Source organism: Typopeltis vanoorti, chromosome 4 (genome assembly GCF_054136105.1).
Source record: "Typopeltis vanoorti isolate ZY-2024b chromosome 4, IOZ_Tvanoo_1.0, whole genome shotgun sequence".
NCBI lineage: Eukaryota > Metazoa > Arthropoda > Arachnida > Uropygi > Thelyphonidae > Typopeltis > Typopeltis vanoorti.
Genome location: NC_143552.1, coordinates 89,034,162 through 89,060,457, shown reverse-complemented (window position 1 = coordinate 89,060,457; position 26,296 = coordinate 89,034,162). Strand labels below are relative to the sequence as shown.

Below are 26,296 nucleotides of genomic sequence, written 5' to 3'. Positions count from 1 at the left end.
ACATTTTATTTCCTAAACTGTTGATGTTCCAGAACACAATCTGTAGAGAATCTGGCCTTCTACATATGTAATTCACACTGTCATAGTAATTACATGATTTAGTTCAGGTAATGTTTCTTTCCATTAAGACCAAACAAACAGCTTTGTATTCTTGTCCACAGTTTTACCTCTTGTGTGTGTGTGTAAGTGATATACACACACTGGGGGGGGGGGGGGGATCCCAAGTTCCAGACTGGTAGGAGGCCAGTTCTCCTTGAATTCTGATGACTTGAATTTTAAAGACTTGAAACGGGGTTCCCCCCCCCGAGTTCCAGACTGGTAGGCCGGTTCTCTTTGAATTCTGATGACTCGAATTTTGAAAACTAGACACTCAGGGTAGCCCCTGAGTTTCAAATAACTTGACAAAAAACATTACAAAAAAAGCTTATCATTTTATATTATAGGGTAGATATATAAAACCTTAGAGAATGTTTCTGATATCTCATTTAATATAATTTTCATATACATTTTCAAATCATTTATAATTCTATAATAGAAGATAAAATAAACTTATTGTATGTATTACATTTATAAAATGATTATTATGTTGTGCAGATTTATATCAATCAGTAGAAAATATTTTCACTACAAATAATAGATGTTCAAGAAGTAGGATTTTTGTGCTCCATGATTAACTCACTTATCACATGTGGTCCATTGTACTATGAAATATACTTTGCTACATATGTACATATGCATTAAGTCAAATGTTCCTCTTTGAAGTGCTGAAAATTATGTAACTGAAATTATATATTTTCTGACTTAAAATGGCAGAAGTGATAATTTCTGATAACTGTCTTATAGAGAGAGAATTATCAACATCACTAATTTTACTCATTCTTCTTTTTACTAAAAGAAGATTCCTTGCTAATACTTGGTTTTCTCTTATTTTGTTCAGCCCGCAGCTGCTGACGTAATTGTGCTTGTTTAAGTTTAATCATCAGATTGCCAGATGTCCAAAGCCACTGACCCTTAAAAGAAAAATAATTTTGAATATAGCAGATGACAAAATGAATTTTGGTATTATATTCTGAATGAAGTAATATTACTTTTTTTTTTTTTTTACAATATTTCACAAAATGCCAAAGGCTGAATAGTGAATTATTCAATTATAGGAATCAATTAATGCTATTTAATATTACAATATTGTAAGATGTAGTGGGACTGATATGGTAAAATACCATCAATCACTTTTTTAGTCAGACACTTCCCCAAAATAAGATTAGTAGCAGCAGCAGTCAAATTTTGTTCAAGCTTATTTATGGGCAATTAAAGACTATTTCATTCTTAATTTCATACATCTATATTTATACAAATGTATAAATGAAAAAATGTATACAGCATCCTGTTAAATCTTTTAAGTTGACTATATTTCAACTTTAAAAAAATTTCAAAAACAAAAAAAGCAAGAGGTTTTATCTGAGAAAACTTTTTAACCTTCTTTCTGCATAGAACAAAAACACCCTTTTCAGATGTCAAAAGAGACTTCAATGGTTTGTAATGCAAATACTGTTCCAAAATGATAGTTATGAGAACAATGAAGATGTGGTAAATGAGATAATGAAACAAATTACATTTACTGATACACTTTCAAGTGATGAAAGCAATGCACAAAAGCTGCTGACGTCAAATAAGGCCCATGCCATTTGTTTGATAGTTTAATGAAATTCAGATGTTACTTGAGATCTTTCTGGCCTATGCACATTTTTAGTCCTCAGTGCTGATATTTTTGAGGTACTGTAAAGTGATGCGACACTACTGAAGGAAAGGAGACCAGTCTTATGATTACGACAACAAAAAATTCTTTTGATCATGTTTTCCCAGGTACACACACAGTTTCAAAAATTACATTAAAAATGATAGCAGTATCTTCATATTAGCATCTGAAATAAGAAGTGTTCATCATCTAGCATTGGGGGGGAGGGGAAGTATACACAGTCTTGCCATAAATAATGTTACACCTTCCATACACACTTGTGCTGCCCACAGAATTGCATTATCCTGGTTCTGTTAGTGGTGCTGTGCACAGCCAACATTTGTGTGTTTATCAGTAGAGAGAGAGAGTTATCTAGTTGTACAGGCTAACATGTAGTGGGGAGATTATGAGAACCATGAAGCTGTAATAGTACTTTACAAGGTTGGAATACAGCTACCTGTTATTTTCAACATGCTAAAAACACTCGGGATCAGTAGGATGTTTGTGTATCATGATATTATAATGATACAGGAGATGTATCTGACTGTCAAAGAAAAAAGATTTACCACACTGCATTAGGATGCAACAGCTTGTGAGGAATATGAAGGTACACCTCTGCCACAATCCTGTGAGAATGCAGAAAGTGATGTTGCAAGAGATGAACATTTTGCAGAGAACCATGTCACATGTACTAACTGATGACCTGGGGTGAAAGCCTATGACTTCTACGACACTTCCTAACAACCACAACTTATGCAGCAGAGGATGATCAAAGGCACTTCCCTGGCAGTATGCACCGACTTAGCAATATACTCTTCACAGATGAGAAAATTTTCAGATTGAAGAGTCGTTTAACTGCCAAAATGATTGGGTATTGCACAGCATGTGCCTTAGCACTCAGGATTTAGAGAGGTCATTAGTGATGGTTTGGTAGTGGTGGGGGGGGGGGGTTGACGTATCAGCAGATTTCTAAGTTGCATTACTGTGAGAAAAGGAACAAGACCTCCACCAAAATGTTTCAAGACACCATGTTGGAACCTGTGGTATGGTCCCTGAACAGCACTTTGTTTCATGGTAGGCAGTAGACCTTCCAACAGGACTCAGCCAATGAACACAACAGCAGTTGGAAGCAAATGTGCCTGACTACATATTACCACTTGGAGGTCCTGATCTGGATCTATAGGACTTTAAATTGTAGTCAGAACTTGAGAAAGAGTAGCCTGCAAGAAATGACACCTCAGCATTTCCAGCCTGAAGGTGAATTTGAAGAAAGCAGTGGCAGCTTTTCTGTTGGATGTTGCGCGTGCTGCCATCAATACGTGTTCTCACAGACTTTGGGATTATGTGAAAACAAAAGAGAGACATTTTGAACATTGAAGTGGATTTGGGCAAGCAGTGATAGCATTTCTGTTGGATGTTGTGCATGCCACCATGGATATGACAGACTTCGGGCATGCGTGAATACAAAAGGGGGACATTTTGAACATTGAGTGCTGCTATATGCACAGCTGTAAATGATTTACTGATAGATTAAAGGTTTATGCACTGTTCAAGTTGTAACAGTATTTATGCCTAGACTAGGTACTACAGTTTGGAAGAGAATCAGAGTTGAATACACCCTCTGTCCAAAAAGAAACCACACTTTTGATAGAAAATAAAACACAGGCCAATTATAATTATTCAAATCATTTATTTCAATCAATATACTTTCTCTCAGCTTTAATACAGCGTTTGGCACAGTCAATTAATTTGTTAAATGAGTTTTTTATATCAGTTTTTGGGATACTGTTGATGGTCGTGGTTACTGCTGCTTGAATGTTTTCAATGGTGTCGAATCACTTTCCTTTCATCAGAAAATGAAGTTGCGGGAAGAGAAAGAAGTCACAGGGTGCAAAATCAGGTGAATACAGCAAGTGACCCAACACTCAAACTTGGGTTTACTCAAAAACTGTCTCACAATGTTCGAACGATGAGATGGTGCATTATTGTGCAAACGTGACCAGCTGCCTGCATAACAATATTCACCATATGCGACGAATTCTCACTATCAATCGCTTCAAAACTTCGAGATAAAACTCACCATTGACCATTTGGCCAGACGTATTCTTTGTGGATAATGCCCTTAGAATCGTAGAAACAAATCGGCATTGTCTTTACTTTTGACTTCTCCAAGCGATTTTTTTTTGGATGCCCCTTTTCTGGTGGTCTCCACTCAGCACTCTGGCGCTTTGTTTCGGGCTCATACTCAAAACACCACGTCTCACCACCAGTAACAATCGTTTCAAGGAAGTTTGAGTCCTTACGAGCAGTTTTAATGAGGTCCTTGCAGTATTTCGATATGTTTTTTGGCCATCGGTCAACTTCATCATCATGAAATTCCTGCCATGTACCCTCAAGGGGGTGCACAGAATATGATAATACTACATGAAAAATTTACATCATTACTAACTTCCAATCCACAATTTTCCTCCTATTCAGTATGTTACTTGTCAAGATACCAACATTATCAGATTTTATATTTCTATCGTATAAGGCACTTTGTACAGTATCAATCCACCTATATTTTGGTCTTCCTCCGGGTCGTTTTCCTGCCAACCTGGCAGAGAACACTTGTTTTGCTAATCTTTAATCGCCCATTCCGTTTAAGTGACCATACCACCTGAGATTAGCTGTGTTAACGCATCCCCTGGATGCCGACAATGTCAAGTTATTTCCTAATATCCTCGTTTTTAATATGATATTGCCATTGATGCCATCTGTTCATGCCTCTAATCTTTCTCAGGACTCTCATATCTGCGGTCTCTAATCTTTCATCAAGTGTTTTACTTCTGACCCACCTCTCAGATCCATAAGTTAAAACTGGTTTGCACACTGTCTTGTATACAGCTGATATAGTGTTCCGACTAATTTCTCTCTTATTCCATATGAATTTATTCAACTGACTTCCTACCATACCAGCTTTGTTGATTCTGTTGTCTATTTCTATATTTAATTTACCATCTTCACTAAAAATTGTGCCTAAGTAGCTGAAATGTTTTACTTGTTCAACAGGTTCTCCATTCACAACACAGTTGACATTTTCAAAGATTCTGCCGATTTTCATTGTCTTTGTCTTTTTATTGCTGACGTTCATACCATATCTATTACAACAGTTATTCAATTTAGTCAGAGAATTTTGCAGACTGGTAGCAGATTTATTTAGAAGTATAACATCGTCTGCATAAAGCAAAGAGCTGACATTAACATCTCCAATTTTGATATCATGTTTAATAATACCACTTTCCTTCATAATGTGATCCATATAGATAATGAATAACATAGGGGGATAATGTACACCCTTGTCTTACACCAGATTTAACATTAAACCATCTTCCTGTACTTCCTATTCAATTCGAACTGCTGACTTACAACTCAAATAAAGACTAAGTATTGCTTGATATAATGCCCAATTGACACCATATAACTGTAGCATATTGAATGGCTTCTCTCTTGGCACCTTGTCATATGCCTTTTCCAAACCGACAAAACTTAAATACAGATCTTTGTTATATTTCCATGATTTCTCCACTATTTGTGGTAAAGTGATGATCTGATCCTGATAGCCTCTATTTGACCTGAATCCAGTTTGTTCTTCACCAAGCTTTTCTTCTACAATTTTTTTCAACCGTTTCTCAAGTATACTTGCATAAATCTTATCAGGAACACTCAGTAGGGAAATACCTCTGTAATTCTCACATTCAGTTTTATTTCCCTTTTTATATATGGGTACTATGAAAGCTCTACTCCAATCATCGGAAATTTGTCCCTCTGATAGGCTTTCTGAACTATGCAGTGCAGCCACTGTAAGACTTTTATACCACCATACTATAGCATTTCTGGTCGAATATCATCTACTCCTGCTGCCTTTCCACATTTCAAGCCTTTGATGGCTTTTTCTACTTCAAGTATGGATATGTATTTCTGACTCTATGCCTGTTGAGGGTTTTTTACCACTGTGCTATCGCTGCTTGTTTAATTTAGCAATTTTTCAAAGTAATTACTTCATAATTCAAGGATATCTTTTTCTCCTGTTTTCATGTCACCTTTATCATCTCTAACTCCTTTTACAGCACTCTTTCCTCCATTCCTAAGCTTCTTCAACAACCTCCAGAATATTTTGCCACCTTCTTGATATTTATTTTCTCTGTTCTTGCCAAAGTCCTCTCATTACTTTTGTTTAGCTAGTTTTACACACTGTTTAGCTTTCTTACATTTGTCTCTGTATTCTCTAAGAGCACAAGCTGATTTATTTGCTGGAAACTTTTGATATGCTTTCTTCTTTTCCTTCACTGCTTCTTTAACTTCCCATGTTCACCATGGAGTTGTAAATTTTCTATCCTTGCAGACAACTTCACCACAATGCCTCTCTACTTAAGTCAATTAGGGTTTTCTTCAAGCTTGCCACTGAATTTCCAAGGTTTGGTTCCTGTTCTCAAACTCTTTCATTTTTTCTTCAATAATCTTTGTGTATTTTAGTCTACAGTTCACACCTGAGAGCTGCTCAACTTTTATTCACTTTAAAACTTTCTTACATGCTATTCTTTTCAATATGAAATTCAATTTTATCCTGCTCAAGACTAAATAGTGAGCACTTCCAATTTCAAATCCTCTGTACATTCTGGTGTCCTGCACCAGGGAGAAAACGTCACTATCAACAATAACACAGTCAATGAGACTTTTCTTATTCCTTGCCTTTTCTCTCCATGTGAATTTGTGCACATTTTTATGTTGGAACATGGTGTTAATAATAACCAGTCCATGTCCTAAGCAAAAATCCAACAGGTATTTGCCATTATTATTAGCTTTGCTCTTTTCTCCAAATTTTCCAAAAATAGTTTTGTATGTCTGACAATCATTTCCTACTCTGCTATTTAGATCCCCAACAAGGACCGACTTTTTCTTTTTCATTGTGTTAGTTGCTCTTTCTAAAGCCTCAAAAAATTCCTCCACTTCTACCTTAGTAGAACCTTCTGTGGGATCATAGGCAGTTCCCCATTCTTATCTTTGCCCACATCATTCTACTTGAGACTGCCTGCCATTCAAGAAGATTAGCCTCGTGTTTTCTGTTGAATACTACGGCTACTCCTCCTTTTCCTTGATTGTCATTGCTTGAATATAACATTTTGTATTTATTGCTCAGAAAGATCTCACCAATTTTTGTCTTTTTTTGTTTCAGTCACCCCTATTATGTCGATCTGGTACTTATCTAATTTCTCAGCTAGCTCCCTTTCTTTGCCATTCAGGCTTCTTATGTTGATAGTACCGATCTTTAACTCTGCTGATGTTGAGTTGGGGTTTGTTTTCAGATTTGTTCCAGTAGCTGACTTTTTGCTGGTTCACCCTGGTTCCCTGGCGAAAACAACGGGGGTCGTGTTTAACCGGCAACGTCCCAGCCAGCATGAAAATTTTTCATGTTGTACTATTGGATCCTACGTCTTCTTAATCTGTACTTTGGATCCGACATGTTAGTCACTATGATGTTCTTAAACAAAATAAGTTGCTAGTTGGTTTCTAATTCAAATATAGAGAAAATTTATATTTAAAGACTGCGCCACTCAATATCTGAATCAGTTCAATAATCGAAGAAAAATCAACTTTCAACTATTTCTCCTTAAAATATATACTGGCCGAGTATATTTGACATACTTAATTTACACGCTTTGGTTCGAATATTTTATGAATGGTGCAGTAAAAAGAGATTCAGGCAAAATACAACTTTTGATTAACAAAAACAAACATTTAATTTTAAAATCACAAATTTTACACTTAAGATCAAATCACTAATTAAGATATTATAAACACTTCAGCCTTTCTGATAATACTGTCATACAAACTCAGACAATGGTAAATTTGTTATCTCTAATACAGTCATCTCACAGTTCCTTAAGTTTCAAATACAACAAAATCACAGTAACACCTCCTTACAAACAAACATTTTTAATTTTACACTTCAGTTAATTCTCCGCAACAGTTACTGTTAGTATAGGGAATTTCTAGGATGAAACTCACACACTTCTCTGTATAGAATTATTAAAGGTTGGAATAATCTTACCGATAATCTTCTATCTTCATCTACTTATACATTAACACCTTTTACAACTGTAAACACTTTAAACAGTAAACGTCACTCATTAAATAAATTCTTCAAAACAATAACTGAATTAATTATCCGTCACAATACACATAAACAAACGTTGTTGTATAAAGTACTACCGATCACTCATGAAATAAGGCAATACACAATAATTCCTTAACTTTAGGTTTTATATGCACAGTTGTTCATTCCTCCGGCATTCGATTAATTCTTTAGGCACTATAATTCTAAGCACAGCTAATAGTAAACTTCAATTTTTACAGCCTCTACTATTCTAGTAACTCTGTGCTTTATTTCAAGATTCTGTGTGATCTTGACAGGTCGGCCCTGAAATTAAATCTCAACTCAAGTAATCGCTAGTCTATCCGTAATCACTTAGCTATCTTCCGTAGCTTTATTTGTTATTCCGAAACTTATAAGCTAACCGCTTCTCGACTAGTAGACTTTATTTAGCTGCTTGAATGACTTGCTATTATCGCACTGTGATTTTCGAATGCTCCGATTCCAACCTAATATCAATCCCTCTCTAATAAATCTCTAATGCTTTTCTCTTTTCCAGCGTTCCTCGCTTTTTATATCAGTTTTTCCCGCCTAAATTCTTCTCGTGATCTCTTTAACTAATTCCTTTTTAGTAAACTTTCAGCTTTCTCTCCACGTTCTGTTCCAAAAACGTGCTCGTTCACTTACATACGTTTCCATGACAACCAAACAAAATATAATAAAATTGAGGTATTGCATAACGCTAAACTTCTACAAATAGGAATAAATAAGGAATATTTACATTTCAATTAATGCGCAGTTAAATTATCAAATACAAACTCTTATAATATTAACATAGTAATAAATAAAATAGCTTAATAATATTTAATACAGTCTTTTCATTATTAATACATATATCTTTGATTAATTAATTAAATATTAGATAAAATTAAAGTAGTTATATGAATATTAAATTGTAAAATAAGTTGTTTACGTTAAATGATATTTACAAGTCTAGCCCTTGTGATAGAAAATCATGTTGGATTCTGAAGCAAATAATAATTACTCCAATCTCTATATATTCAGAATCCAACAAAGGCTTACTCTTCCTTTGAAAAATTTTTCTTTAAAGAAAAATTTTTCACACTAGACTCACAAGTGGAGAAACCTGTTTTAAATATTTGTTTTTGTTAATCTAAAGTTGTGTTTTGCCTGAATCTCTTTTACTGCACCATTCATAAAATATTCGAACCAAAGCGGGAGTGATAAATAAGTTAAATATACTTAGCCAGTATATATAATATTAACATCTAAAAGGAGAGATAATTGTGAGTTGGTTTATCTTCAATTCTTGAACTAATTCAGATATAAAGTGGCGCAGTCTTTAAATATAAATTTTCTTTATACTTGAATTAGAAATCAACTTACAACTTATCAAATTAGTTAAGAACATCATATTAGTAATCATGTCGGATCCAAAGTATAGATTAAGAACAAGTAGGATCCAACAAAATGGACAGCAGTCGACAATTACTTCAATCCCTATATATTCAGAATCCAACCAAATGATGGTACAACATGACAAAATTTCATGCTGGCTGGGGCATCGCCTGGTTAAATAAGACCCCCCCCCCCGTTGTTTTTGCCAGGGAACCAGGGCGAACGGCGAAAAGTCAGCTACTGGAATTAAATCTGAGAGAACACCCGAACTCAACATCACCAGAGTTAAATATTGGTACTATCAACATAAGAAGCCTGAATGGCAAAGCAATGGAGCTTGCTGAGGAATTAGATAAGTACCAGAACGACATAATAGGGGTGACTGAAACAAAAAAGACAAAAACTGGTGAGATCTGAGCAATAAATACAAAATGTTATATTCAGGCAATGACAATGAAGGAAAAGAAAGGATAGCCATAGTATTCAACACTAAATACGGGGCTAATCTTCTTCAATGGCAGGCAGTCTCAAGTAGAGTGATGTGGGCAAATATTATCAGAATGGGGAACTGGACAATGAGACTTATTTGTGCCTATGGTCTCACAGAAGGTTCTACTAAGGTAGAAATGGAAGAATTTTTTGAGGCTGTAGAGAAAGCTACTGACACAATGAAAAAGGAAAAGTTGGTCCTTGTTGGGGATCTAAATAGCAGAGTAGGAAATGATTGTCAGACATGCAAAACTGTTTTGGGGAAATTTTGAGAAAAGAGCAAGGCTAATAATAATGGCAACTACCTGCTGGATTTCTGCTCAGGACATGGACTGGTTATCATTAACACCATGTTCTAACATAAAAATGTGCACAAATTCACATGGAGAGAAGAGGCAAGGAATAAGAAAAGTCTCATTGACTACGTTATTGTTGATAGTGATGTTTTCTCCCTGGTGCAGGACACCAGGTATACAGAGGATTTGAAATTGGAAGCAATCACTATTTAGTCTTGAGCAGGATAAAATTGAATTTCATATTGAAAAGAATAACATGTAAGAAAGTTTTAAAGCAAATAAAAGTTGAGCAGCTCTCGGATGTGAACTGTAGACTAAAATACACAAGAGAGTATTGAAAAAAAAAAATGAAAGAGTTTGAGAACAAGAACCAAACCTTGGAGATTCAGTGGCAAACCTTGAAGAAAACATTGATTGATTCAGCCAGAGAGGCATGTGGTGAGGTTGTCTGCAAGGATAGAAAAATCTGAACTCCATGGTGGACACAGGAAGTTAAAGAAGAAAGCATATCAAAAGTTCCTGGCAAATAAGTCAGCTTGTGCTTTTAGAGAATACAGAGACAAATGTAAGAAAGCTAAACGTAAAAGTAGGGAGGACTTTGGCATGAACACAGAAAATAAATATCAAGAAAGTGGTAAGATATTCTGGAGATTGTTGAAGAAGCTTAGAAATTGAGGAAAGAGTGCTGTAAAAGGAGTTAGATGCGATAAAGGTGACATGAAAACAGGAGGAAAAGATATCTTTGAAGTATGGAGTAATTACTTCGAAAAATTGCTAAATGAAACAAGCAGTGATAGCACAGTGGTAAAAAACCCTCAACAGGCATAGAGTCAGAAATACATATCCATACTTGAAGTAGAAAAAGCCATCAAAGGCTTGAAATGTGGAAAGGCAGCAGGAGTAGATGAATATTTGACCAGATAAGAAATACAGATAAGAAATTCGTCCCTCTGTCTGGACCTTCTGCATAGTTCAGAAGGTCCGGACAGAGGGACAAATTCCTGATGATTGGAGTAGAGTTCTAATAGTACCTATATATAAAAAGGGAAATAAAATTGAATGTGAGAATTACAGAGGTTTCCCTACTGAGTGTTCCAGGCAAGATTTATGTCACTATACTTGAGAAGAATTGTGGAAGAAAAGCTTGGTGAACAACAAGTTGGATTCAGTCCAAATAGAGGCTGTCAGGATCAGATCTTCACTTTTACGACAATTAATTGAGAAAGCATGAGAATATAACAAAAATCTGCATTTAAGCTTTGTCGATCTGGAAAAGGCACATGACAAGGTGCCAAGAAAGAAGCTATTCAATACACTGCAGTTATATGGTGTCAATGGGGCATTATATCAAGCAATACTTAGTCTTTATTTGAGTTGTATGTCAGAAGTTAGAATTGAAGGAAGTACAGGAAGATGGTTTAATGTTAAATCTGGTGTGAGACAAGGGTGTACATTATCCCCTATGTCATTCATTATCTATATGGATCATTATGAAGGAAAGTGATATTAAACATGATATCAAAATTGGAGATGTTAATGTCAGCTCTTTGCTTTATGCAGACGATGTTATACTTCTAAATAAATCCGTTACAAGTTTGCAAGATTCCCTGACTAAATTGAATAACTGTTGTAATAGATATGGTATGAAGGTCAGCAATAAAAAGACAAAGACAATTAAAATAGGTAGAATCGTTGAAAATGTCCACTGTGTTTTGAATGGGGAACCTGTGAAACAAGTAAAACATTTCAGCTACTCTTAGGCACAATTTTTAGTGAAGATGGTAAATTAAATATGGAAATAGACAACAGAATCAACAAAGCTGGTATAGTAGGAAGTCAATTGAATAAATTCATATGGAATAAGAGAAAAATTAGTTGGAACACTAAATTAGCTGTATACAAGACAGTGTTCAAACCAGTTTTAACTTATGGATCTGAGAGCTGGGTCAGAAGTAAAACATTTGACCAAAGACTAGAGATCGCAGATATGAGAGTCCTGAGAAAGATTAGAGGTGTGAACAGATGGCATCAATGGCAATATCATATTAAAAATGAGGATATTAGGAAAGAACTTGACATTGTCAGCATTCAGGAATGCGTTAGCAGAGCTAATCTCAGCTGGTATGGTCACTTAAACAGAATGGGTGAGGAAAGATTAGCAAAACAAGTGTTCTCTGCCAGGTTGGCAGGAAAACGACCCATAGGAAGACCAAGATATAGGTGGATTGATACGGTACAAAGTGCCTTAGAAATATAAGATCTGATAATGTTGGAGTCTTGACAAGTAACAGATTTATTTGGAGGAAAATTGTAGATAGGAAGTTTTTAACGATGTAAATTTTTCATGTAGTACTATCATATCCTGTACACCTCTTGAGGGTACGTGTAAGGAATTTGATGATGATGATACTTTCCAATATGGTGAAAAGTAGCCGATATAATCTTAATCCGAAAACCACAAAAAGTAGCACAGTTTCCTCAAAACTACCACCCAATTCTCCTGACTAGGAAAAATAGCTGAGAGGGTAATACTAATGAAACTGCAGAAAGTCACTAAAAAATTACATCTCATCCCTTGTGAGCAATGTGGATTCTGTAAGAACCACTCCAAGTTCTCAGAATTGAGGAAAACATCAGTGCAGGGTTTAACTGAAAGCAGCACACAGGAGTGATCTTCCTGAACAATATCAAAGCATCTGACAAAATATGGTCCGATGGATTTCTTTTCAAATTTCTGAAGCTTAATTCTCACTAGGACTGGTGAGAATCCTACCTCGGTGATTGCACACTTCAAGTAAATATACAGAGGATTTGATCATCTGAAAGCAAAATCACAGCAGGTGTCCTATCCGAGATCTCCTGCCTTGGTATCTTTCTGGGTCTAGCTTCCACTGATAAGAACTTAATAAAGGTTGAAACTGGTCTGAGTAGTTGCCCTTCCCATAATGCATAACAATATACACTTCTGAAAGGAAGTATGCTTTGCATTATGGGATACCAAGGCAATTGATGTGAAGTCAACAGCCTCTACATACAAGTGGCCTAGTCATGAAGATCCTTCACACACAAACTGATTTCTTACACTTAGGTAAAGGATTAAACATGAATATAATTTCTTGGCATGTAATTTGTAACCAAGTGAAAAAAACTTTCTTCAACAAACTATTGAAAAACCCCAACTAAAGTCCCCAAAAGTACAATGCTGTTCTAAAGAAATTTGCTATAGCAAACTATACACTATGACAAACTGTACTTGTCATTCTGAGTTTGCTGCAGAGTTGACTACTTACAGGTTAAACAACAATGGTCGAAGCACAAAAAAAACCATTCTCAACAGATCACCCTCATTTTCTTAGACTTAACTCCTCTGTTTGATAATCTGTTAGTCAGCTACTCCCCCTTATGCAAGTCATAAATCTATTTTGCATATTCATCCTTTGAGTTTCTATAACAAATTTGCATGTGGAATTGTGTCAAATGCTTTGATAAATTCGAGAAGTATCATGGCATATCCATTTCCATTGTCCAGTTCTGCTGTCACTCTATTATAGAACGGAAGCAGACTGCTAAAGCAAGACCACCTACCTTTAACAAAAACACAAACACGTTGTCCTCTTTAGAGAACCAAAGTTCTATCTACCCCCTTCAGGATTCAGTTCATGCCCTTGCCAGTCTCTCTAATACCTTAATGACCACTCCAGAGATATAGATTACTCTATAAATGTCTATATCAATTCTATCTCCACCCTCCCTTTGTATAATAGAATCATCTTGTCCTCCTTTCACTCATTAGGAATTATACTCATGTTGAGAACAGTTGGTAGTTAGACACATTAGTTTCTGCACCATTTCTTGTACAACAGAACTGTCATACATTCTTCCCATTCCTGTGGTAACTTTCCTGAGCTGAGACTCAAGTTATATAAACATATCAAGGGTCTAGTCAATTTGGTTAAACATTTGTTTAGCATACATGCTGATATCCCATCTGTCTGTCCCTATTACCAAATTCTTATTCAGGTTATGCAACAGCTCTTCATTCTCATTGTCATGCACCTCTATCTCTCCAATGTAATAACAGCACTGTGTGGTGTAACCCCCACCTTGTCTATATCCAATCTTTTATACTAATTAATAGTCAGTCTAGTAATTAACTACATTTATATACAATTTTATTCTGGTTGGTTAGAATGATTCGCATATGTACCGTGCTGATGCACCGACTTCAAAATAAGTATGTTGTGCTTTCCCAAAGAATGAAGCTCTGGTATAAAAAAATTTTTAATATTTACTGTAAACATACAAATATATACAACATATACAATTCTGTATATTAAGTTATTTTCTTTATCTCTCTCTCTCTAAGGAGATCTAACACAAGTAATATTCTTCACAGAATTTCAATAAGCAAAAATTAATTTTTTAATTTTTGCTTATTGAAATTTGCTGACTTTAAAATTCTCATTTACATACAGCAGATAACAATATGGCTATTAGTATTTACATATCCGAGCTCAAGAAATTATTCTCTCTCTCACTCACTGACTCCTAAATTCAAATCTGAGCGATAGCAATCAGTTCTGCAGTTTCGCTCGACTACATGGGAACTTTTTGTCCTCTTTATCTTCTTCTATTTTATTTATGTGTTATGTATGCATGTATTTATTTATTTTCACTGTACACTCATTCAGTCCTATCTCTAAAATTCCTTAATCATAATAAAAGTAGTAAAGATCCCACTTGAACATTTTACTTTCATATATTCTAATAAGCAAGTTTCCTTAAACACGTCTTTCCTTCATTTTGCTGAAGTAGGCATGAAGAATAATTGCTCTGGCAATAAGAATAAACTTAACTGAACAGTTCTAAAGACATTTCCAAGAAAAAAATCTTTAGATTCTTCCTTCATGGAAGATATACCATTTTCTTCTCCATTAAGCACATAACATTCTCACTAATATACAAATGCTTGATACATTATATTCCTTCAGTATTAACTTCACATCACTGTAGAGTAGATAAAGATGCACATAAAAAACTTTTCCAGGATTATAGCATTTAACTGAGTAATGCATTCCTCCTTTCCAGTTCTCCAACTTCATCTCTCTCTTTCTAGCTTGCTTGCTTACTTTGGTTTTCATTACCCTGCAACAGATGTTCCAAAACTCACAACTAATGTGCATGTCCACTACTGAGATTCAAAGTGGAACATGTGACAAAATGGCTGCCATTAGTACAGCAATTGCATGTTACAAGTGTGTGGCATAGGAACACTACTATAAATAACATGAAATAATATGCATACATTTCTATGTAATTCCCTAAGAGCTACAACATATGTAAGCAAATTGATTACTTTTAATATATGTAAATATAGTCAATAAGTAAATCACAATTATGTAAGATTTTTACACTGTGCACCAAGTTATACATACCCGGTTGATAGATCTTAATGAAGTGAGCACTCAGTATTTGAACAATCTCATCACCTTCTGACAAAAGAGTACCATTTGCATTCAGTAAAGTTATTCTTCCACATTCATTCTTTCTTTTACTTGCAGAATAAGGATAAAATTCTTTGAGATTGCTTTTAGACTGCAGTGCCAATTGCTTTTTTTATATTCCAATTTAGCTATCCATACAATACTCAAACTTTTCTGATCTACACTTTATATATTTCATAACTCCTCTCACTCTTATTCTCACAATACCATAATCTTATTTGGATCTCTTGCTTAATAAGGTTTCGAATCCATTTCACTCTCACCATATTTGCTCTTTGAACTGTAGGGACACATTCGAATACCACATTATTTAAGCATCATTTCAAAGATTCCCATGCAATGGCGATATTTTCCCATTCAGTAACAGATACCATGGAACCAAAGACAGCATTTTCCTGAGTTGGCAAAAAAATTTCCAGCTCTGCAGTTCAGCATGTAAGCTGTCCAAATCAGAAACATCCATATAGTTAGTTACTTCCCAGAACAGTGTGGTATGATCATTGTTACCAACAAGTGATAAAATAGTTACATTCTTAACAGACTCCTTCTAATGCTATGATCACATCTAACATTTTTGACCTTAAGTTCCTTTTTTCACATGCTACTTGAGGAAGGTGTGTTGCAACAGCTTAATTATTCTCTTTCATTCTTATCATGAGATTTCTTTTCTAATTAATATTTGGATAATTTATGTCACCCATAAATGATTACTCTTTTAGTACCCAATAGTAATTTGGAGATGCATTTCGCCATTTCCAGCAGCTGAACTGCCAGGTCTGTAGCAACATTCCGCCACATATTTCATCCTGTTGGCCTCCAGTTCACACCAGATAGCACAAACTCACAGCTATGTGGGACACGATCACTATTATTGCTTTCATGCATTTCTATTTCAACTGGACTCAAATCATCAGATATCATTAGTAATAAATCCCCCCACCCATCTGTCAGCCCTTCCTACATACACTGTACCCTTTACACCTGATCCCAGTAACAATATCAGACTCTGACAGACTGATGTTCAGGTTTCATTAATGCCAACAATCTTAGGCCACAATATTCACTAAAGTAAGAAACTCAATCCCTTATTTCCTGATGCTCCTGCCATTAGTATACAGATATAACAAATTACCACCTGGTAAAATAATGTTATTTATTTTATTTACTTTTTCTTAGACTTACACCCTCTGTTCAAAAAGAAACCAAACTTTTGATAAAAAATAAAACGCAGGGCAATTATAATTATTCAAATCATTTATTACAATCAATATACACTCCCTCAGTTTCGATACAGTGTTTGGTATGGCCAATTAATTCGTTAAATGAGTTTTTTTATATCGGATTTTGGGATACTGTTGAGGGTCGTGGTTACTGCCGCTTGAACGTTTTCAATGGGTCGTATCACTTTCCTTTCATTGGCAAATGAAGTCGGGGGAAGAGAAAGAAGTCACAGGGTGCTAAATCAGGTGAATATGGCGAGTGAACCAACACACAAATTAGTTTTTGCTCAAAAACTGTCTCACAATGTTCGAACGATGAGATGGTGTATTATCATGCAAAAGTGACCACCTGCCTGCATCACGATATTCATGCTGTATGCGACGAATTCTTGCTATCAATCGATTCAAACTGCAGAATGAATTCTTTGTGGATTATACCATTGGAATCGTAGAAACAAATCAGCATTGTCTTTACTTTTGACTTCTCCAAGCGACTTTTTTTTGGATGCCTCTCTTCTGGTGGTCTCCACTCAGCACTCTGGGGCTTGGTTTCAGGCTCATACTCAAAATGTCACGTTTTTGTCACCAGTAACAATCGTTTCAAGGAAGTTTGAGTCCTTGTGAGGTCCTTTTTAATGAGGTCCTTACAGTGTTCAATTTGATGTATTTTTTGGTCATCGGTCAACTTGTGGGGAACAAATCGCGAATTCAATTTACGAAGGCCCAAACTCTCGGTCAAAATGTTGTGCACAGTTGATTTTGGAATCCCCAATTCATCTTCAACCAATCTCACGGACAATTTCAGATTTTCTCTGATGAAAAAATGCACTTTTTTTGGATGTTTGGACTGAGTGAAGTTTTTGGCCATCCAAAAACTTCACTCAGTCCAGTTTTTGGACGGCCTGGCTTTTCGTCGTCCTCAAGCGTCTCATGACCACTTTGAAATCGCTTAAACCACTCGTAAATTTGAGTACGGGATAAACATTCATCACCGTATGCTTTTTTGAAGCATTTGATACATTTCAGTAAAGCTTTTACCAAGTTTAACAAAAAATCAATCACAGCTCTCTATTTGAAACTCATTTTCAGACTGTTCGTCAAAACACACTATCACTTGGCTTCTAATGAAACAAATGTCATAAACAGTTGACACAACACTAATGAAGGTTGCCGCTTTTGACAACAAAAAGATACAACAGGCGACGCCACTAGTTTCTTCTATTTTCGAAAAGTTCGGTTTCTTTTTGGACAAAGGGTGTAAATCTATAGCCTGCTTGGCCCAGTTGGGTAACTTTCTCTTTTCCCTTCCCATATATATACACTCATTATCAAGTTTACATACCAAAGCTGAACTCCACACACACACACACACACACTCTCTCTCCATTCTTCCCATGATCATCTGGTTTCACTACATTAGGTCTCACCCCAATTAATAATTTTTCCAGGCTCCTAATGCTAAATCCATTCAAGTGTAGGCAATCCCTCTTAGTAAGTCTTTTCTGCTATCAAATTCACTCCTCCAACACACCTAAAAACTCATACCCATTTTTTTCAGCCTGCCACACTGAATCATTTGTTATTATAGCTTCCACCTTATTCATTCAGTATTATTGTATCTCTTGTAACAATTTTTACTGACTCACTTTTCTTTCTTACTTCTTCCAACTATTCGTTCATATCCTCTCATATTATATTTGTTGCTGCTAAAACCATTAGTTCCACAAGCACTACATCTCAAAGCTATATAGAATAGAGCACTTTGATTTAGTTGTTTTTTTTACTAGAGGTTAGGCTAATAGAATAATGGTTGATCTAATCACTGTCACTTTGGCACACTGTTTGAAATGTAATATAGCTTGTCTTTGTATATATGTCTATATACTCCAGATGATGATCTTAATATGAAGGTCGAAACATTAGGAAATTAAAGTAATTATTTCTAACATGGTTGTAATCTATAATTTTACTGAAATGAATGCTGATCACCATGTAACACTAAAGGAAAGGATTCAAAGTAGTGATGAACTTTAGAAGATCTCCTTAGAGAATAGGAACATGCTTTTCACTGTGAAAGAAACATGAATGAAAATAACATAATTTCTTGCATATTACAATCACTTACTACTGCAAGTGAAAAATTTTCAAATCCCATTGATGACATGGAAACGTTTCTGATTTTTTCAAATAAGGCTGAGATAGTTGATTTCATGCTGAATGAAAAGTGTTTGCTAGAAAGTAGCAAACCAGTTCCCTCCCCTCCAATGAATTAACATTATGGACAGATACAGCAGAAAATGAAAATAAGGGCTACCCATTCATCCTACTCTATCAGATTTGGTTCTAAGAGTCTGCATGCTATAATGTGGGTCTATGCAAAAGTGTAAAAAAGAGATAAATATAGTAATGGTAAGCATATATAGTTTGCAAAATACTTACCACCATTATTAAACAATTAAGTAATAAAGGGACAGAAAAAATAATAGACATGAACATGCCACTGCTATCAAAATACTGCTGCTTAGAAAAGTAGCTATAAAGAAAAGAAGGTATCTGTTAAACAAAACTGGCAATAATTTATAAAAGCAGAACTATAAAAATTAATTCTCATCTCTTATAATTGATCATTCTTTAATAAAATGTTATTTAAACAAACAACTATAAAAAGTGATTTTACTTTTTATTATTTACTTTCTAATACAAAAATAATTAACAATTCCACTCTTTAATACCAGCAAATCTCAAAATTAGAAGCAGCAAAATATGAAAATTAGGCTACAAGTTTTAATAACAGTTATCACAATATTTATTTCTTATAACAAATTCTCAAGCTTCACTTCAAATAAAAGAAAATTAAACTATTTTAGCAATATATTTCTGAAAAACAAATCACACTATTGCATTAAAATAAATGGAGAAGAATCATAAAAATGAACACCTGTGGAAGTCATAGGATGCAAGTTATCTGTAGGATTTAAAACCCAATAAATCAAAAAAATTAACCTGATGAAATATAATTAAGTACATCTGGAATTGCCTTTTAGATGAAAAAAGAATAAAATAAATTAAATAAAATATACTAGGTCAACTGATATAACTCCTTCTGTGGAAGCAGTCTTCGCATAATCTTTGATTATGCGAAGACTGCTTAATAATCAAAGCCTAGGACAATCTTTCTCAAATTTCAGATTCAGCATACCCCTTTCTTAAATTTTCATTATTACCAAGTACTCCCTTATCAGATAATAAATAAATAAAGTATCCAAGCGGATAGCCTAGTGGCTGTGCACTTTTGCAACCATATGCCTGGGGAAGGAGTGTAGTAGGTTTGATTCCCGTCAGTGACGTGAGGAGCTGAAGGATCTTCCTCAGCCATAAGCCAAGTTAGCCGGTCATGGACGTGGACAATAGGACTTTTTGCCCAGTTTATCTTGGGGATTTTTCATCCTGCAAAGCAGGCAAACCGACTTTGAGAACTCGACACTACAAGACATAGGCTACACTGGGGCGTAGGGCTGACCACCTTATTCTGTGAACGGTTTGAGATCCGATGATTAATAAACCCTCGACACTGGAAGGTAAAAGAGGGTGAAAGGAAGATGATGAGATGAGATAAATAAAGTATATTTCATTGTAAATGTCTATTTTATTTCAATTTATATGTTCATGTAAAAACAAATTTTTAATAGAACAAAATTTGGAATAGGTTCCTCTTCATTTCCCATCCATGAAAATCCACATTTCAAGTAATTCATATCATACTTAAGATTTTTCATCTTCTTCCTAGTTGGTTCTCTAAAGATGTCAGACGACATAACCATATCAATTTCATTTAATCCGGATGCAATATCAACATTTTCTTGTTGATTACAGCTACTTGTATTTGCTATATTGCTCTCTTTTGTGGGTTTTATAAATCCAATCTTTAACCAATGATCCGTACTTACTATATCCATACTATTTACTTGAATATAACTCGAATTTTTTTCCCAAAATTAGAGCTAAAAAATCATGGTGCAAGATATATGCGGGGATTTTCGGAAACTAAAGCTTTCAGAATATTGTGTGACTTACCAAGAAGCTCCTACTCACTATCGCTACTTTTGGCATCGAGAACAGTTTCCTTGTGTGCATCGTCAAAGTCATCTACCCAAACAGCTTCATCTTCTTTCCCATTATTTCAAGCAAAAATTACCAGTAATTTACAAGACTTGAGATATGGAGAGCAGCTATGAATAAGTGCATATGATTGGTGCGATATTAACAAAAAATCACGTGAACCAAAGACAAATTAGCATTTCAACAGTTGAGTTGAAATGCTAATTCCCTTCAAATGAATTCCATAATATCTAAAACAAGTTTTAATAAGGGAATATCGTGAGTAGACATATAAATACAAAATTAATAACGGAAAAACTCGTGTACATTTCTCAGTCTATAGATAGAAGACTCATACAGGCCATTATATCATGCTGAATCTCATCACCATCTCAATCAAAAGGCAGGAACTATAAAAATATTGGTTCATCGGGCCCACTCCTTTTGTTTTTCAGACGACCTATTACAGAAAGAACTGCAATATATTATTTCTTCCTTTCTATCTAATGGATATAAGAATTCCTTCATCAAAAGAGCTTTGAGTAGTTTAATATGTCTTCCTCTTCAAATACAGAAGAAATAACACATTCCTATCCCTTATGTACAAGGCATTAGTGAATGTATAGCAAAAGTTTTAAAACAACTGAATATTTTTGTTGCCTTTCGACTGTTCAGAAAAATCTCCACCTTTCTCACTTCTCCTAAGGACAGGCTTTCACATCTTAATTATCCAGGTGTCTACCAGATTCCTTGCTCTTGTGGATTATCTTATTTCAGACAAACAGGAAGATCTGCCTCTATTCGGCTAGAAGAACACCAGTCTTACTAGACATAGAGTTCACTGGAAGAAGAAGACAAGAGTCCTTCACAAAAGTCAGTTCCTCATGGAACGGCTTTATAAAGAAACGTGAAACTTTACTTCACTCTCCTAACTTAAACAGATCCGATGGTTTACGTCTATCCCCTTTATGGGAGATAGTACTTTATAAATCAGCTAATATTTCCTAACTTTTTATTGTACATATAATTTTTTTTTTTTTTAGTTAGGAAATTTATTGACCTTTATTTATCTTACACTAGCTACTTAGGTGGCACTTTTTGGAATTGTCAGTTATTGTTGAAGAGCTAAAAATGTACTGAAGATGCCTGTGACATGCAGGCAAAAATTATACTATTAAATAATCTTTTTACGTGAGTTTTTCCATTATTAATTTTGTATTTAATATCTGAAACACATTCACTATATATTTCTTAGTTTTAACACATTCACAGAAACACTACATATTTCTTTAGTTTTAACACAAAACCATGTTGCCGGTGCCACATACCATGTGGCACCGGCAACATGGTTTTGCTTGAGTCTATACAGCAGTTTCTGTTGGAGGGAGATGTGATTCATTAGTTAGTGCCATTTCTATCCCAGTTGTCTCTAATTGCATTATTTGTTGAGAAATATAATGATTCCATGCGTTAATGATGCATCGCCGAAAATTGCCACATACCCCCCAAGACCTTTCGCATACCCCCCCGGGGGTATGCATATCACACTTTGAGAAATACTGGCCTAGGAAATAACAGCAGTCATATAAAAAAATATAATCCAGAAATCACTACCCCTGCTACCTTCATAATCTGCAAGAGAAATTCTGCTCTGAAATATTAAATCATCATCATCATCATATGTATCAAGGATTTAGGCCTAGTATGGCCTGTTCCAGCCTTAGAAGTCATCGTTGAATCGTTTAAGAGGACGTCCTGGTTTTCTTTTTCCTAATGGCTTGTACTTTAAGGCTTGTTTTGGTAATCTTTCTGTTTTCATTCTTTGAACGTGTTCCATCCATCTATGTTTATATTTTTTAATTTTTTCAACTACTGGTTCTTGGTTTAATTCTTTCATAATATCTTCGTTTCTTTTGTGATCAAATAGGGTATACTTTGCAGTTTTTCCTCATAAACTTCATTTCTGCTGTTGTTAATCTTTGTTTGTCTTTTTGTTTTATTGTCCAGATTTCGCTTCCATACATTAAGACCGGTAGGGCTAATGTATTGTATACTTTTAGCCTGGTTTGTTTTTGAACTAGGTTTGGTTTAAATATAGAGTTAATTACACCTGCTATTTTTAAATATTTTGCAATTTTTATGTTTATATCTTTTTCATTTTCATAAGTGATCATACATCCTAGGTAGTTAAATGAATTCACCTGTTCTAAGATCTTGTTATCTAATACTATTTTAGTTCTTGCTGGATCTTGTCCTTTAAAGGCCATAGTTTTTGATTTTTCCATTGATATTATCATACCATAATCTTTGGATATCTCATTTAGATTTAAAATAGCTTTCTGTAAGTTATCTTCAGAATTTGTAATTATTATTTGGTCGTCTGCAAAGAGGAGAGTGTTTAAGTTAACTGTAGGTGAAAGTTTAATTCCTTGATGTAAATTTTTACTCCATTTTATTATTATTTCATTTAAGTAGTTATTAAAAAGAGTTGCTGAGAGGGGACATCCCTGTCGGACCCCTTGGTTTATCTCTCTTGTATATGATAGCTCATGATTTAATCTTATTTGTATTTGATTATTTTCATATATACTTGTGACAGCTTTTAGGATATTATTTGGTATTTGTCTTTCTTTTAATATGTTAAATAATATGTTTCTTTTAACTTTGTCAAATGCTTTTTCAAAGTCAATAAATGCAATATGTGTTTCTAAATTATATTCTCTTCTTTTCTCTATTATTAATTTTAGGCAGAAGGCTGGGTCTATACATGATCGTCCTTTTCTAAATCCATTTTGTACCTCTAGAATAAAGTTTTCAGAATATTTCATTAGTTTGTTATTTAAGATTCTGCTGTATATTTTGTAACATGAATTTAGTATACTGATACCTCTATAGTTTTTAGGGTCATCTCTATTACCTTTCTTAAAGATAGGAATCACAATTGCTTTTTTCCATTCTATTGGGGGGATACCAGTTGAGTAAATTTTATTTAAAAATAATAAGAGTCTTCCTTTGAATCTTGTTCCTGCGTATTTATATAGCTCTGAACCTAGCTTATCTTCTCCAGGTGATTTTCCGTTTCTTGTTTCTTTCAGGCTGATTTCTAAAAACTTCTTCAGTTATTTCCTTTTCATTTTCGTTAATTGTTTGCCAGTTGTCTTTTCTGAAATATTTGTCTGTCCACAGTTCTGTGTAGTAATTTAGAAATTCTCTGAAATATTAAAGCCTGTGTAGTAATTTAGAAATTCTCTGAAATATTAAAGCCTAATGGAAACTTGAATTAAAATCCTAACAAGAAAGGAAATTATCATTGACAATCATAAGATGGCAAATTTTGTAATCGCATTCATGTATATTGACCATTCATTATCACAAGAATTGAACATGTAGCCATTTTTGGTAATATATTATATGCACTCTAAGCTAGACATAATTTTGTCATTAGAATGGTCCAACTTGAAATGACTCAACAAATCTAAATAATCCTAAATATAAATCTTCTTAAATTTCATCAAATAAGGAAGAATTATCATCACTTGGAAATGTTTTGCGAACAAAAATATAATTATATACTTAAAAAAAAGGGGGGAGAAAAATTTCTCATCAGTCTTAAACCCAGGATTGATTTAATAATAGAAATTATTGCAATAAAGGACATAAAATTATCATTCTGAATTGTTTTATGAATAAAAATTAATATATAATGGCAAAAAAAAAAAAAAAAAATGAAGAAAATTTTTTATTCATGAACTTGTTCATGAATGAAAAATGTATGCGTGTAACAATCTTGCATTATTTAAAAAAAAAAAAAAAAAAAACTATTGAGTCAAGCCAAACTGTTTCTTTTCTTCTTTAATGTTGAGTTGGTAAGAGATGGGTCATTAATAAGTCTGATTGCTCTCCTCTGTATTGAGTCGAGCATTTTGAGGGAGCTTTTGGCCCCACCCCATATGTGGTAGTAGTATTCGATGGTTGGGAAGATTTCTGATTTGTATAAGATTAACAGCTGTTCAGGGGTGAAGTAACGTCTTGAGCAAAAGAGAAATCCTAGTTTTTTAGAAGCTGAGGATGCAATAGTTGTTATGTGTTTATGCCAGGAGAGGCTTATGTCAGGGTAATTCCAAGAAGAGAAATCTCAGATTGTCTGAAATTTGGGTGTTGTCAAAAATAATACTGGGAGAAAATGGTTCTTTTTTTATGAGAAATAAGACAGTACAGTGTTTTATTTGCATTGAAATTTATCCAACTCAGCTGTTACACTATTATAAAAAGATAATAAATTACTGAGGCATAAAGGACCTTTCACAAAGCCACATTGACTCTCATACAGTATCATATTTTTATCTATCCATTCTTGAATTCTCTTTTTTACCAATGCCTGAGAAACTGATTGGTCTATAATTTGCTCCTGCAGTCTTAGAACCTTCCTTACGCAAGGGAATTATTTTGCCCTCTTTTCACTCCCTTGGAACTCTACCAGAGCTCAGACTTAAAGAGCCTACTCAGAGACAACTCCATTTCCCTTCCACATAAAGAATTGTCAGTACCCTTGACCATTTTGTTTAATTTGAGTCTTGGGTCTGGGTTAGTCCCGAGCGGGTGGAAAGAGGGGAAAATAGTTCCACTGCATAAAGGTGGTTCCAAGACTGCTGTTGTAAATTACCGACCGATTAGCATATCAGGAATCATTGTCAAGGTCTTAGAGAAATTAGTCAAGAAAAGAATACAGGATTGGATAGATGAAAATGGGATATTGTATGGGGGACAACATGGTTTTGTGAAGGGTAGATCATGCCTCAGTAACTTGCTCACGTTTTATAACACAGTGACGGCTGAACTGGATAGGGGTAATGGGTTTACAGTGATACTACTGGACCTTGCCAAGGCCTTTGATAGGATACCACATGGAACCCTAATCAGTAAACTGGAGCAGATGGGTATAGATATAGGGTTGGTGAGATGGATAAGAGGGTGGTTGAAGGAGAGATATCAAAGAGTGGTTTATTCAGGAGTGGAGTCTAAAAGACGTCTTGTGACTAGTGGAGTGCCACAGGGCTCTGTTCTTGGACCACTGCTTTTCAATTTGTTCATCAATGATATTGGAAAGGATCTGAGAGGAAGTGTTCACTTGTTTGCTGATGATGCAAAGTTGGGTAGAGCAATTGTGAGTGCACAAGATGTCAAAATTTTACAGGATGATTTGGATAGTTTGGAGGACTGGGCTAGGAAAAATGGATGTCAATTTAATGTGACAAAGTGTAAGGTTATGCACTTTGGGGTGAAAAGAATAGCAGCAGAATATCGCATTGGTGGAATCATACTCCAGGAGATTGATGAGACCAGGGATTTGGGAGTGTTGGTGGATAGGGAGTTGAAGTTTAGGGGGCACATTGCAAAAGTAA

General features: G+C 34.8%; 1 protein-coding gene across 2 annotated transcripts in view; it reads right to left on the bottom strand.

Moving 5' to 3' along the window:
• Positions 1 to 465: 465 nt before the first annotated feature.
• The window catches only part of Tmem18 (transmembrane protein 18), a 66,719-nt gene continuing 40,888 nt past the window's right edge, over positions 466 to 26,296 (bottom strand). For both annotated transcript variants that reach the window (XM_090391898.1, XM_090391899.1), the window contains 2 exons: positions 19,236 to 19,329; positions 466 to 1,010 (listed from right to left, as the gene is read on the bottom strand). In XM_090391898.1, the coding sequence (XP_090248024.1) occupies positions 870 to 1,010; positions 19,236 to 19,329 (235 nt within the window). In that variant the 3' untranslated portion in view covers positions 466 to 869. The remainder of the gene's footprint in view (positions 1,011 to 19,235; positions 19,330 to 26,296) is intronic.